Here is a 15,691-nt window from a genome sequence, read left to right on the forward strand (position 1 = left end):
TCACTAACTTTCCTCATCTTTCAAACAACAACATAAATAATGCTACCCCTTCCAGCTTTGGGAGGATTAAATGAGAGCATGACCGCCGTTAATGTCATGGCCAAGCTCCCATCCTTTGTCTCTTCTCCGTGGAGGCTGCTGTCTCTTTCGTTACATTTAAACTTATGCTCCTATTCTAAGTTTATCTGGGTCCTTCATAGTTTGATGTGACAGGGACAGTCCTAACTGATGCAGGAAGCAGAGGTTCACACCCTTGTGTGCTTTGGACCGAAAACACGGCTGTAAACATCGCTCAATGACCACTTCACCAAAAGCCAATTTGTCCAATAATCTGTTCACCAAATGGCCCATTTACCAATTTACTAAAATTGTCAGTATACTGATAATGTTTTCCTTTAATCCATATTTATAAAATGGTATGTATAAGGTTATGAGATGAGAACTTTTAAACACAGCTGAAGGTTCCTGGGTCATGTTTGTTAATTGGTTTATGAAGACGGAATGAAAACAGAATTTTAAATATTTGTCAGTCCAAAAATAAGATAAAATAAAATAAAATAAAATAAAGGGGGAGTGATTGGACATGCCATAGTTTAGACTGCAGAGCCCAGAAAGGGATGAATGACAGGACAGAAAAGAAGATATTAGGGGGAAGGTGGATATGGAGCGAAGCCTGGGTGTGGGGTAGGTGGACCTGAAAAACGTTTAGGGAGGTTGTGGTGCAAGGGGGAGTCTGAAGGTCCCAGAAGGACTTTACTTCCAACAGCTCTATTAGGTCCCACTCACTTACTCCATATAAACTTATAGTCAAAAATAAGCAAGTTTTTGTTGAACTTCATAAAAAGTTAAACAAGCTTTAGTAAAACTGGTTAAGTTCGGATCATTGACCCCACTGTCAATTGGTTATTAGAAATCGTTTCCGATACTAGATTTTGATAAATGGCTTTACCACCACGTTGCAGGGTCCCACGTTGCATGGGCAGGTGTTGAGCAAAGTGCCATTGAGGCATTTCATGGCAGGCTCCCTTAGAGGAGAGGGGTCCGACATATTCAGAAGAAAACTTCAGGAATAGCTCAACTAAGAGGTGCTAAGTGGCAGAACACATACAGCAAAACACTAAAATGGTTGGGTAGGAAACTGTTCTTTTGTGCTTGGTAAGAAGAGAACAGCTCCAGGAAGCATGCAGCCACCATTTTCCAGAATGATGAGGGCGAGGGTGATTCTGAGAATAAGTATGTTCCCTTTATTTAATTCTTGTTTCTTCTTTCCCACGTGACTGAGGAGGAATGCCCTCTGAATTCCCCTAAAAGCCCACTGTGGTTGCTGAAGGTCAGAACTTGACGTGCAAATCTGAGCGTCCCCGCAAGGGGGCAGCAGCAGCTGTTCAAAAATCCTCGCTGGCTGTTTTTTCTGGGAATCCGATCTGGCTCTTACTTCGGCAGCCTCAAAGAAAGTCAGAACTTACAGGTCTCCTATAAAAATGGCCCAGCCTCGGTTCTTTTCCTGCCAAGAAGAGAAATTCTAAACATGTATAATATTGGAAAGATTCTAAATGCATGCTTATAAATAGTTTGATTAGTCACTTATTACTCTTAAGCGGGAGGATAAAAAAACATCAAATTTATACTTTTCATGTTTCCAGATATTGTTTATACAGGATGAATTCATTGATGTGTATCTCAGTTTCCCTAAAGACTTGGCAAATAATTGTTGTCTTGTGTCCACTCTTAAGATCGCCTAGCCAAAGTTATCGGGTATTAAAATAATGTGAACTTAATGCAAACATGTGGAGATAATTTATTTTCACAAACAAAAAACTTCTCTGAGAAGTGCATTTAATTAGGAAACTTTTCTAATCTGACAACCTTTCTTTTTTATGGCTGACATGTTTTTGCTTGGCCAATGAGCTTTGCTGATAGCAAATAAGGAGGTTCTTGCCTACAAATATTACGTTTGCATGGATTTTTATTTTAAATGAAGAATGCTAGTTTTTAAAAGGCATATTTTATTTATATGCACAAATATACACATAAATGACCATTGAGCTGATCTGTAGAAATATATTTATGGGCACAAAGGAGACTGAAATGTTATTGACCGAAGAAAGCAAGTAAAAATATAATATGAAGGCTTGTTCTTTTTAAGATTTTATTTATCAGAGAGAGAGAGAGTGTGTGGGCACTCAGTGGGGGAGGGGCAGAGGGAGAGGAAGAGAGAGAACCTCAAGCAGGTTCCCTGCTGAGTGCAGAGCACAACATGGGGCTTGATTTCACCACTCCGAGATCATCATCTGAGCTGAAACCAGGAGTCAGAACCTCAACTGACTGAGCTATTCAGGCGCCCCAAGGCTGGTTCCTTTTTGTTCCCCCCAAAGATTTTATTTATTTATTTGTCAGAGAGAGGAAGAGAGCGAGAACAAGCAAACACAAGCAGGGGGAGTGGCAGGCAGAGGCAGAGAGAGAAGCAGGCTCCATGCCGAGCAAGGAGCCCGATGTGGGACTCGATCCTAGGACCGTGGGATCATGACCTGAGCCAAAGGCAGCGGCTTAACCGACTGAGCCACCCAGGTGTCTCGCCTTTTTTGTGAAGTGCTTGAGTGTGTGTGTAAAGTCTGGGTGCATATCACTGTATTACTAGACTGTAGTAATTTTCTTTCCTTTTAGTGCATCTTATATTTCTGCTTCTCGACCATGGCCATGAGTTACAGTATAAAAAAAACAAAGAGAAGTTTGTAATTATAGCTTCATTGCAGACTTATTTTATTGGCATATTAGATGATTCTTGAACCAGTCAATACGATATGGTCTGTTCTACTTATCAATTCTGTTGCTTCTGACCCTTTTTCCTCCTCTATAACTCTTTCAGTGTGGCAGTAGATAAATAAAATGCCAAGAGAACAAATATGGTTCTTGATGACTCTCTCCTTGAGATGTCCTGTGTCCTCTCTGAGCTGTCATTTTCTCTAGATTATATATGCAATGTGATCTGAAATCCTCAATGAATAACATTAGGATGGTAGGTAGAGAGGTAGCCAATACCCATGAATGCTTAGTACTATTTAGTTCTTAATACAATCCTTTCTTTCTGGGAAAGCTCAGATTGTTTCAGGGAAATGTTCTCAAATCAATGGGATCTTGTAAGAAGTCTGTATGGAATTTTCTATTCAATTTCAGAAAAAAAAAAGTAATAGAAATTTCACAGCATTAGAGAGGGCTATAGAAGGAGATTACAGAGACAAATTGGTACATGTTATCTTGGATAGATAAAATAAACGAATGTTTCATTAACACTGCATATGTTGTTCTGTACTCAACCCTTTTTAAATTAATTGAGTAGTAATACTAAAAATAATAGCAATTGCTATGGGACTTTCTCAGCAAATGGCTAGAGACTATGATTGAAGTATATTGGGTCATTCAGCTCTTGAGATGATCCTAAATGCTTAGTGTATATTTTTTAAGATTTTATTTATTTATTTGAGAGAGAGCCTAAGCAGAGGGAAGGGGCAGAGGCAGAAGCAGACTCCCCACTAAGTAGGTATCCCGATGTGGGGATCCATCCCAGCACCCTGGGAACATGACCTGAGCCGAAGGCAGATGCTTAACCAACTGAGCCACGCAGACACCCAGGTTGATACATTTTTTAGAAACAAGTGAAGATCGTAAGACATAAGGAAACAGTAAAATTGCCCAAGGAAGGAAGTGGGATTTTACGAAAAGGAAGTTAAGGAAAGGCAGGTAAGGGCTTTTTGCTCTTATACCGTCTTATTTCAAATGTCGTGCTTTCCTGGACCACATATTTCTAATACCTGTACCATGCACATTAGACAAGTTTGGGGCATCCATCTTACTTTCTAGATCTTTGATTTGGAGGAATCTCCTATTACGTTCATAGAGGCTCCTAGTAAAATGGTTTTTATGTAGAAATAATTTTCTGAGACACAAGGTAAAAAAGTTTTGAGATGTTGGTATTGTTGTCTGAACGTCGTTCTTAGCAGACGTCAGTATTCCAAGGAAGGACGTGGTAAACAGCTTCTCTCTTGGTTTTGTTGACCACAGAGCATCCCTCCAGGTGAGGTTCTGAGGGGCACAGTCGGTGAAGCCCCAGATTGCCTGCTCTTGTGGTCTGGGTCTTCTTGCTTGGCCTTCCAGTGCCCTGGGGCGGCCTTATCTCAACCAGCAGCTTTTCTTGCTTTTGTGAGTTTCTTCTGCCTCCTACATAATAAGCGGCTACCAGATTTATATTTCTAAAGCTAGGCTCGGATCATTTTTACTCTCCTGTTCATACCTAAACCTGACTTTCCGTCCCTCCTTACACTGAAATAATTCCAGATGGACGAAGGATTCATGTGTAAAAACTGAAAAACTACAAGATTAGTGGAAGGAAACATAGCTGAGCTAATTTAAAATCCTATAGTGAGAAAATTTCTTCTGAGCAGAATGTCAAACGACAAAGCCATAAATAAAACTTTGGTAAATTTAACTAAATAAAAGTGGAAAAAAAAAAAAACTTACTGCAAGAAATAGCTTAAGCATAAATAAATTATGAAAGATTTATAGCCAGTGGCTGATTTCTATAATTAAAGACTCATTCAAATCCTGAAACAAATAACCATGAGATCTTAGAAAAATGGACAAATGATATGCATGTGAATTTCCCTGACAGAGAAATAGAAACGTAGGTCACTAAAATATGAAAAGATTCTAAGCTTTAGTCAACATGTCAAAATTAGAGAAAAATAGAGATACCATTTTTCCATCTGCTGTTCTTTTAAAACAAAGACATATAACATCCAGTTTTGGGGAGCATGCAAAGAAACAATTACAAAACATATACTCTTGGTAGGTATTTAAATTTGACAAACTTTGGAAGAACAATGTGACGATGTCTGTCCAAACCAGGAAAGGTTTGGCTGTTCATGTGCCCTGGGGTTCCGAAGTTAAAAATTCCCTCTGAATATACTCGTGTACTCCAAGAGAGTCATACAAGAATACTTAATGCTGTATTGTTTGCAGTAGTAAAAAAGAAAAAAAAATGGAAGTGGTATGAATACCCATTATTTGGTGGCTGGTTACATAAGTAATGATAATTTATGAGTGGGCTAAAAAAAAAAAAAAATCCTTGGTGAACCTGTATTTTTTTTGGTTTTGTTTTATTTTGCTTTGTAAAAGCATGAAGTCCAAGGCATGTAAGTTGATTACATTCGAATTCAAATCAATTCTTGTATTTTATTCCTATGATGAACCTATAAAACCAGAGTATTAGGAGAATGGGAATGAGGAAAGTCTGAGAGAGTAGTAGAGACTCTCTTTTTCATTCATACCTTCCCGAGACTAGTGCGTGTCTAATATGTGTGTGAAGAAATTAAAAAAAAAAAAAAAAAGAGTCAAAAAGAAAAAGAACAGAAAACACAAAACCATGCTGTTTCTTACAGAACGGAACTAAACTCCTTGTTTTGTTATTTTAAAGCACTTTGGGCTCTGACTCATACCTGCCTTTTCAACTTCATTTCTCGTTATATTTTTTCCCACTGAGTTCCCAGGTCAGTTGAAATGCCACCCTTATCTCAACCAACAACTTTTGTCTCAGCCTCCATGGGCTGAGGACCCGCCCCCGCCCCCCCCAGAGCTCATCTCTCCTACCTGTGAGCTATGAGCTAGCATCACCCCCGAGTTCAGTTCTGTTCTGACACTTATCCCTTGGGCCTTGTGTTTTATTTATAGTGTGCCTGCTGCCCGCCAGGGGCAGGAGCCTGGGCCGAAGCAGGCCCCTGGGACTGCCGGACCTCGGCGCCCCTCCTCATTGTGCCTAGCACTGAGCCAGGCTCTGAAGTCAGCCGTTCATGTCTGTGGCACGTGAGCCACAGACTCATGTCTGCGGGCTTGACAGGGCATTGTGTCATTGAGCAGGGGCAGAGACAAGCACAGCCACGTGTTGTGGTCACGAGTATAAATTGCTGCAGCATTTTTGGAGGACCAGGGAATGGTCGTTAGTCTGTGTTTTGGCAAGCTTTGACCCCCCGGGTGTTGGGAGGGCAGCAGGAAACGCAGGCCTGGGCTGCTTCACACCTAGCTCTTCTCAATCTGAGGTTGTGTGGGACCTCCGTTGGGTCTACAGGGCAGAACTGGGGGGCCATGCCGGGACGCAGGCGCCCGTCTGGCCTCCTGGCTTTTTCTTCTCTTCCCAGAGTGCCACGCTCCCTCGCTCCCTCTTTCTTCCAAAGAACCTCATTGTTAATGAAGCTCCCAGTGAAAAAGGTTAAAGTCCAGCCATTCAGGTGTCATCTCATCATGTGCATAATCGGGGAGTTGCATTCTTGAGCCGCGGACCCCTTTTCAGAACCTGCCTAGTCGAGATGTCACTTTCCTGACGGTGAGGCACTTAGGCTCCCGGAGAAAATCACAGTGTGCTCCCCCTTTCTCAAATTCTCCCTAACAATTAACGCCACACTAACTTGACACCCTCTTTCCTTGTTTGGCTTTGTAAACCCTGGTCCCTTTTTCTATTAATTCCAGACATTAATATTTTCTTTCACGCAACTGACGCCATTCACCCGTGAAACCGTTTGAACATTATGTAGCTGTCAAGATGCCTGGGGATTACCCAGTATGCTTTGCCTGTGAGAAAGTGACACCACCGAGGCCTGGTTTTGAGATGTTTATTTTGAGAGTACGCTGACAAGCATGAAGGCCTGATCCCAGAGTGGCAATTTCATTTAATTAAAGGCCTCTTTTTTATTATAGTTTTCCCCTGATATATATATATATAAAAATATCCGAATGATGGTTAAAGTCTGACTTGCCAGAGGTGTTCTCATGTACTGTAAAGGGGGGGGTTGCTCACTCACTAGTGACTACTGCACTGGATGGCTGTGAAGGCGTCCCTTTTTACTATCCTGCTCACAGCTGCCAGCAAACACTGGGTGTGTGTGTGTGTGTCCCTGTGTGTCCAAGTCTTTATAAAATAAAGACTGCCAGGGGCTTCGGTCCCCGTGTTGCCAAACTTACAATGCGAGAGTCGAATATGTATGTTTGTACGTGTATGGTTTCATTTCTTTGTCTTAGAGCTGGTAGGCTTGCCATGCCGGAAGGCTACCATCCATATGATACCTTGGGTTACCTGTGAAGGCTTCTCAACAATGTGTTTGATCTTGCTTTCTAGGGAAATCCCTTTCTGGTAAAGTAGTTGGCGAAGGGATCGCATTTGGGGTCAGTCATTTTTAATACAGCAGCTAAATAGAAACCAACCCCCCAAACCCTCCCCCAAAAACAAAAAGCAGAGCTAATGAAAATAAAAGCTTAAAGTAATGAAGGATGGGTATTAATGACTTAGTAAAGGTTTGCAGCCGAGCAGCCTAATTAGTTTTTGAGATAATATCTTTCACTACTTTGGCTTGACTTTATAGCAGGAATTCACGTCTGTAAACGTATGGGACCTGTGCTAGGCACCGTCCGCGGCACCTGGGGTGTATGTCAGAGAATATATGTTGGTCTTTGTGTACTTATCATGATTGTTTCACAGTCCATTATAATAGTCTAACTCCTCAAATGAGATTTTTCCCGTCTTTGTGGCGTTATTGGCCGGCCTTCAGGCCTCTCCTCACCGATTGTTCATTCATTTGTGCCTTCTTTCTTCACCGTCCCCAGGGTGTTCAGACACAAGTGTGTCCCAAATATGGTGACATACTTAGAGCCATGCACGGACATGCACAACAGAGAATTCACAGCGTGTGTTCACAGCCGCCTCCCTCCCCCAAACCGATCTGGAAGTAGGGAGGAGGGTTCCTCCTCAGCCCTTCTTTCTGCTTGGGATATGTAGCTGGAGGGACATGACTCATTCTTCTTGGCGGCTATTTCAAAGCTCCCTGGGGAGGAGCTGGGCGGGCCAGGGGTGTCGGCCCTGAGGCCAGCTGAGGGCCTGGCTGGGGTAGCATTCAGCTGGCCAGGGGCGAGACAATGTTCACTGGCTTTGCTGCAGGTGCAGGAGGCTGTGAAGAATGGCAACTTTTAATCTCTCTGCCCCCTGGTTCCAGTCTTCGTCCTGTGGCCCCATCTTTTGAGCCAGTGTATCCCAGAGATTGATTGATTTATTATGATTATATCCAAAAGTACAGAGTTCTGTTGAGTCAGCCATCTGGCCAAGTGTTTGAAAATGGTTTCTTTCCCTTTTCACGGACTTGCTGCCCTTCTTGGGAGGGGTGGGCTTCTCCCCAGGACTCCTGACACCGTCGGCTGGTGCTGGTGAATTTTGTTTCTGGAATTTTTGTGGGTGGTGTAGTGATGAAATACTCAGAAGGAAACCAAACAGAAAAAGCTCAAGGAGCCCATTTGTATTCTGCCACGAAAGGCAAAGAAGAATCAGTCATTTACCCCAAATTGTTTCATTTTTCTCTCCTCTCCACCTCTGGGGCCTTCAATCCCTGCACAGGGAGACATTTGTCCTAGGTGCACTCCGTGAAATGCTTTGAGCCAAGGGGAGTGTGGAAAGAATCTTTACTTAATGGAGATCCTGGGCTTTAACGTGTATTTTTAAAACCTGTCTTGTTCTCTTTTTTTCTTTTAAAGGCACAAGTGATCCCTATGTGAAATTTAAGCTGAACGGGAAGACGCTGTACAAAAGTAAAGTCATATATAAGAACTTGAACCCAGTTTGGGATGAGATAGTTGTACTTCCCATTCAGAGCCTTGATCAAAAGCTCCGTGTGAAGGTAATCAGAGATGGCTTTCGAATCTGCTCTTTGGTTAAACACATGGATTTCTCAGCAATCTTTGCCCCCTTAAAAAGACCATGTCTCCCAATTCTTTTATTATTATTAAGCTCTGGGTGAAAAATATTAGTGTGGAAGGAATTATTTATACCCTTCATTGAAACTGTATGTTTTTCTCAGGTCAGTGGTCTATACTCCGCAGAAAATCAGAGTGGAAATAATATCTCCATTAATTGTATTTAAAGTTATTGCACGTGGAAGAATTATTACAGCTGGGGTAGTGACGACAAGTAGGAAAGCCTTTCTCATTAGGAATAACTTTATACTTAATAGAGCTGTAAGCTACCGGGTGTAAGCATCAATTGCTCTAACATCTGGGTTAAAACTGCATGAGTTGAGCGCAGGATAAGATTGCTACAGAAACTTTAGCAAATTTTTATTTAATTGGCAGATCTGCTCACCGTGGAAAATACTAAATTTTAATGAGACACCATTTAAACTACAGAGAGCATTCCATTGTGCGTAACATTTTAATGCACATGAATCCTGCCTTAAGAGTATTTTCTGCTGTTGTTTTGGCTGTGGTAGGCAAACATGGGCAAGTTTGAATAATCTTCCTTCTCACCATTGGCTTGGCCTAATGCCTCAAATGTATGGTGCTAATTATTTTTTAGATCTAGAAGACTGAATTCAGAATCCCCAGCCTGTCGCATGTATTAATAGTAAAATAAATTTGGTTGGTTCACCTTATTAATGTGTGTTACTGACCTCTTCCCTCTTTGTAGGTATATGACCGAGATTTAACTACATCTGATTTCATGGGTTCTGCCTTTGTCGTTCTCAGAGATCTTGAGCTTAACAGGTATTGTGTTTTTACCTTCTAATTGTGATTTTTTTAATTTTAGAGGGAACTCAAGATAACGTTGAATGGCATGTGTTTATATTTAAATGAAAAAAAAAATCTGAATAAATGAAAGCGTGCTTTGAAATGTAAACTCTTCTATGATTTTAGCTTTTATCTCCTGAGTGTATGAGTCAGACACTTAGTCTTCTACAGCGTGTTCCAAAATGTGTATGGGATTTTGAACTGTTAATATGCAGGTTCATTAACCTACCTAACCTAAAAATAAGACAAGTATTTAAATTTTATTTGGGCTGTAAGAGAAAAGAATCCATTAACCAACTGTTGAATTAGGTAATGCCAAACAGCTCCCCTACTTTGAAGATGGTTGGGTTATTTTTACTGAATATGGTGCTTTTTAAACCTGGTGTCTCACTCTTCCTCCAAGGTAGGAGACTGTTTCTGTAAGCTCTCCAGGCATCGTCAGATTATATGGTAACTGCCCATAAGTGCTAACGTTATTCATTGCTTTTTGCTTGTAGAACGACTGAACATATTTTAAAATTGGAAGATCCAAACAGTTTAGAAGAGGACATGGGGGTGATTGTGTTAAATCTGAGCCTAGTGGTAAAACAGGGTGATTTCAAGAGACATGTAAGTGTGACCCTTTTGTTCTTTTCAAAATTCTTCACTGCAATTGTCCTTTGATAACTGGGTTACCAGATGGCTGGCATAAAAAATGATTATTTTTGGAGGGAAACAAATTAATTGTATCAAGATGTAAAGTACGATCTGTGGTTCTACGCACACTTTATTTTGGAATTCTGGAAAAAAATTCTTTAAGGAATGGTCTCTACTTTGGCTAAGGATGTGGATGTTGCTATTATTAAAATGCATATGCTTTTCCTAAGTGGTAAGATTTCCATTAGCTATTTTCTTAGGTACTGGATGACTTAGACATTATTCAGTTATGCAAAGCAGTTCCCAGTATTTAATTATTACACTGTAAATTATTAAGGTGATCAAATACGTATTTGTAGCATTCCAGTTTATTTTGTTTTCTTTCAGCTATCACATTTTCTGTTGAGAGTACTTTCGGGAAGACATAAATTTTAATATCCTCTGATCTATTATCACAGGGATGTTTCTAGTTAATGCACGGCGTATTGAAGATCTCTCTAATACCAACAAAGCATTGGATTTTATGACGATTTGAGTGGAAGTGTGTTCTTATGAGCAGATCTGTGACTACAAATCATAACCTAGTTTTATATGCAGGGGTCAGGCCTGAGAATTTCAACAATTAAAATAAGAACAAAAAGCATCTTTGATCAGAACTTATTTGAAAGGTGTTTCTAAAGCCAACTAAAATACCTACTTGGAAAAGGACTAGAATGTGTTCAAATTTAAGCATGTTTAGACTCTGGTATGAAAATCTAAATTAGGCCTCCAGTACTACTTCTTGAATTCAGTCAGTGGGGTCAAATGAGGAGAATATACTTGATTTTGACATCACCTTTGCTTTTAGTTGTAATTTATTTTTATGGTGAAACTCAGGACTGATTTACTAGTAAACTCGCAGAAGATAGAGAGGGATAGCAAAGCTGAACAGTGCTCTGTTTTGGTTTTTTTTGTTGTTGGTTTTTTGTTTTTTGTTTTTTTTTTTTTTTTAGTTGTCAGAAAGTCAACTCAGTCGTTGCTATTTTTAATTTGAATTCTTTACTTATGAGTGTTTAGTTGACAGTAACTGGGGGAAAAAGAAAAACCCTCCCATTTATTAATTTTTTTAGAGAAATAGTCCTTTGAAAACTGGAAACCTCAATAAAGCTGGTATTGTGGTGTTAGAGTATCTTAAATCGATGTTGAACATACACTTTTTTTCTTTTTTCTGTCCAACATAGAAGGAGGCTTTCCTTTGCTTCTCTCAGCCTGGACAGTATAGCTATTGGATTTGGTGTCGGTGTGTGTGGCCAGGGACTGGTTCCTTGAGCTGGACACCACACTAAAATAACAGGCCATGTAAATAAGTACCAATGGCCTCATGATCAAGCAATTGCTACCTGATACATGCTGAAAATTTTCTTACATATGCAAGTAGGGCTCGGGAAGTTGGATAATTTCTCATGGAAGCAGCTGCCTAGGTCCTCCTGTTGTGACTGTTTCTGTAGCAATAGACTGTTTCTGTAAGGGCCCTTAACATCTATTTAGATATTGCCAAAATTTGGAATTTTAAAGTAACACCAGTTCAAATGCATTTCATATTGCAGAGGTATTAATACGAGGTGCTGCCTAAATGTGCTTTTGTCAAACATCTCAAAGAAAAAACTTTTCAGAGTCCCGAAAGGAGCCACACTTTTCATGTTACTGAGTTTAGCCCTTTTTCTCCTTGACTCCCTGGGCCCCTCCCCCACTTCTTTTCAAGAGTTTGCCAGACTGTGTATCTGCTCACCCCTGCATTTTCTCATTTTCTTTGTTCTTTGCTTGTCTGGTAGAGGTCTAGGGTACCATATATTTCTTGTGTATATATTTTATGGGGCATTATAATACAGAAAACCCTGCCTGCTCTGATTTGTTCTGATCAGTAGTTTTATTTTTCTGTTTATGTATTTGGTCAACGTATCCCCAAGCAAGGAATCCTGTATCCGGGGCCGTGTGTGGTTGGTTATTCAGCTTAATGCTGTGCCTATGGGGGTCTTTAGGATAGACCAGGTATCAGAAAATGTTTGTTCTTTTCACCATCTGAGTATTTAAAGACATCCTTGTGTGGGGTTTTTAAACGGCAATAACTCACACTCGAGAGTGGAAAGGCGAAATCATTCGATCGGGAATCACTTGTCTGCTACTTCCCACCGTGGGAGTCTTTGTCACTTGAGAACCAGACTGACAGCAATCTGAACACGAGCAGAATGTCAGTGAACTCACCCTCATGCCCAGCGCCCGGAGTGTACATGGCCATGGTACATAGAAGTGGAAGGCAGGTGCCAAGTGGAAGGCTGAGAAACCCACCACCCGTTTCTTTTCCTTGGGCTGTAGTTGGAATTGTGGGCTCCATCCTCAGACGGCCTGGATTGGAATCCCAGCTCTGCTACTTTCATGCTTTGAGAAGTTAACTGATCAGGTCAATACACAGAATTACTTAACCTCTCTCAACTACAATTTCCTCACATGTGAAATGGAGATTTAAAAAAAAAAAAAAAGTATTTTACAGGATTGTGAAGACGGAAATGATCAAATACAGTGTTTCGCGTGGGGTAGACTGTCAATATATGGTAGTTCTTAGTAGTGGAATAAGCAGACAGGCATTTAATTTCTATTAATTTTTTTTTCTGCATTTTGTGTATCTTTTATGATTGTTAAAAAAAAAATCAAATGCATTCTATGGCAGAGAGCCCTAACTAGAAATGTGTACCTCTAGGATGGTAATTAATTTTGGTGATTGTTTGGGTATAACTATTTGTCAGTATGATGTTAGGAAAATAGAAAAAGAACTGACTTTAATACCCAGATTGTAATCTACAGCTCTGCAGCACATGGTAAATGTTGGGGGGGGTTGTTTTTTTTAATTTTAATTTTATTTAATTAATTTATTTATTTTCAGTGGGAGGTGTTTTTAATTAAGAGTATGTTCAGGTCATTTTTCTACCAGTGTTTGTGGTTGCTGGTCACTGGAATGTAAGTGGATTTCCCCCAAAGACTATTTATTTTCTGGTTTCTAATTGATTGGGAAGATGTATTGGCAAAGTGGGTAAGGTCATTTGCCTAAAGGTATTTTTTTTCCTTTAAGCATAATAGGAAATGTGGTCTGCTCGATTAGATTCATAATTGCGCTGTAATCTCCCAAATTTATCCAAGTTTGAACATCCAGTTAGCTGGTTAACCAGCCAGAGTAGAGCTTCGCCGTCCTGGATGGTGACAGAGATAATGAGAGGATTTTGCTAGGAAAGAATTTTAATTGTAGACGAAATTCAGCATGACAAAGGAGAGATCAAAAGAGAACAGTGGTGAAGTTACTTGCTGTTCAGAAAATTTGTTCTACCCTCCCTTGGTGCTCTCTTAGCCTATTTTTCTTAATTGTACAGGAACAGCTCAGATTTATTTTTCCCTATTATTTTGAGTATTGAGATTTGATCATTGGGGTAAATGGAGTGATTTTTTTTAAGTTTCTAAAAGTATGGAAACCTAAACATGCACATTGTCCATGAACTTACTAAATATTTTTAGAATACTATCTGAATTTTTCAAGTAGGAAAAATCTGCCTCTGCAGATTGCTTTTAGACATAATATGAGGGATCTTTAAGGCAATTCAAAGCATTTTAAAAATGAAGAGTCTTCTCATATTGAGAACTGGTACTTCTAGGATTGAGCAGTAGTCATTATGTCCTGTCTTCTGATTATTGAATACTAGGAGAAAACAATGTCACACAACAACAGAAATTGTATTTTTTTGTTTCTTTCTTTCTTTCTTTTTATTTTTTTGCTCAAATGTGTTTTCTCTTTAACCTCAGAACTCAGGTGTTCGTTGTTTGACTAGAGTGTGCACCATCTAACTAATGAATTATGTTATTAACGATTCTATTTCTTTCTTTCCTTTTGCCATTTTCCACCATTCGATGGACTCAATCCCTAGCGTTGGTCAAGTCGGAAGCGGTTAAGTGCCAGCAAGGTAAATATACTTGTTTATTTTCTTTACGTCATTTGGGGAAATTTCATCTTTGTGGCAATACACATGACTGGTATTACCCAATCTTTATGCATAGTAACAGAATTCTTTTCTTCTCACTATTGCTACTAATCAGAAGGAAACAGCCTCCCTTTTAAATTTCACTTAAAAAGGGCATAGCCAGATGTTTGAACTTAGACATGTGTTCGTGGTGACATTTTTTATGTACCAACCATGTTAGAATGTTACACTTCATTAAGCCTGGATTATTTGGAATATAGTGCTGTTAGAATTAGTCCTTTAGGAAGTTATATACCCCTAGATGGAAACTAGCTTTGGTGTTGTAGGGGCAATGAAAAGATTCATCAAGAGGAATGTGTGGTATATTTTATAAATCTCTCTTGTATTAGTCCTATTTTTCTGTTTATTACCTTCTGCTGAAAGTTTCTTGAAAGATTTTTTCATGAAGTACCGGTGATTTTTTTTTTTTTTTTTTAACATTGCTGGTATCTTTTTAAGCAATCATAAACTGTTGTCCAATTTGTAAAAGCTCTCTGTGTACAAGGTAAGAAGACACTGTTAATCTATCTGGTTATTAAATCAGTAAGTCCTAGTGACTACATGTCAACAGTGATGTGAACATAAACAAAACCAAAAAAGTATTTGTAACATAAACAAAACCAAAAAAGTATTTGTAACTTTAATGTTGCTACTCTGCTACTTTTTAAGGAGATGTGGAGGTGACTGTGATGTGTGTGTGTGTGTGTGTGTGTGTGTGTGTGTGTCTGTGTGCCTGTGTAAGACAGAAAGAGGCAGAATTGTCCCCTAACTAGCACTAGTCATTTGGGAAGAAAGACAAACTTTCCAAACCTTTTTTAAAATCCAGAGGACTCAAAGCCCACCTCTTACTAAAATGCGTATCCTTTGCATTTTATACGCTCTAAAAATGACCATGATAAGTTGTTTTGTTAACTAGTTCACTTAGTTTACAAGACTCTTTTTTTCCCTTGTGTGTGTGTTTTTTCTGTTTTTGTTTGTTTGTTTGTTTAAGAAATAAAATTAAGAGACAATAAATAATAATGTGAAGCTGTCTCAAAAATTCCTCCCAACTTTTGTCTTATTCCTTTATAGTCACTAGAGGGTAGAAGAACATCATTTCTTGCCACAGAAGGGAGCCCGGCTCTTGCTCTCCCATATTAAGAGCTTCTGTAACCATCCGAAGCAGTAAACTTTCCCGGCATGCTTTGGAGAAGCCTGACAAAGCAGTATTTTCTCGTTTATTGATTCTGCCGCTGCACTAAAACACTGGTACTGTACATCAATAACCATCTTTAGTTAGGGAGCTCCGGCCTGTGGAAGAGCTCTGGCAGTTTGTGGGAGAACATAAAGGCTAGAAAGAAAAATTGTGAGCTTGGGGAATATTGGAGTCTAGGGAGGACAGGAGAGGTTATGGGAGAATGACCAAAGGAATGAGGAGGGAG

The 15,691-nt window shown here is 39.7% G+C and overlaps 1 protein-coding gene across 10 annotated transcripts in view; it reads left to right on the plus strand.

Moving 5' to 3' along the window:
* The window catches only part of MCTP2 (multiple C2 and transmembrane domain containing 2), a 238,071-nt gene that overhangs the window by 83,929 nt on the left and 138,451 nt on the right, over positions 1 to 15,691 (plus strand). For 8 of the 10 annotated variants that reach the window (XM_059180096.1, XM_059180097.1, XM_059180095.1 and 5 more), the window contains exons 5-8: positions 8,566 to 8,708; positions 9,494 to 9,570; positions 10,092 to 10,203; positions 14,178 to 14,213. In XM_059180096.1, coding sequence (XP_059036079.1) covers positions 8,566 to 8,708; positions 9,494 to 9,570; positions 10,092 to 10,203; positions 14,178 to 14,213 — 368 coding nt within the window. The other 2 variants (XM_059180102.1, XM_059180103.1) reach the window with 1 other exon arrangement.

The sequence above is a fragment of the Mustela lutreola genome, chromosome 7, assembly GCF_030435805.1.
Source record: "Mustela lutreola isolate mMusLut2 chromosome 7, mMusLut2.pri, whole genome shotgun sequence".
NCBI classification, from domain to species: Eukaryota; Metazoa; Chordata; class Mammalia; order Carnivora; family Mustelidae; genus Mustela; species Mustela lutreola.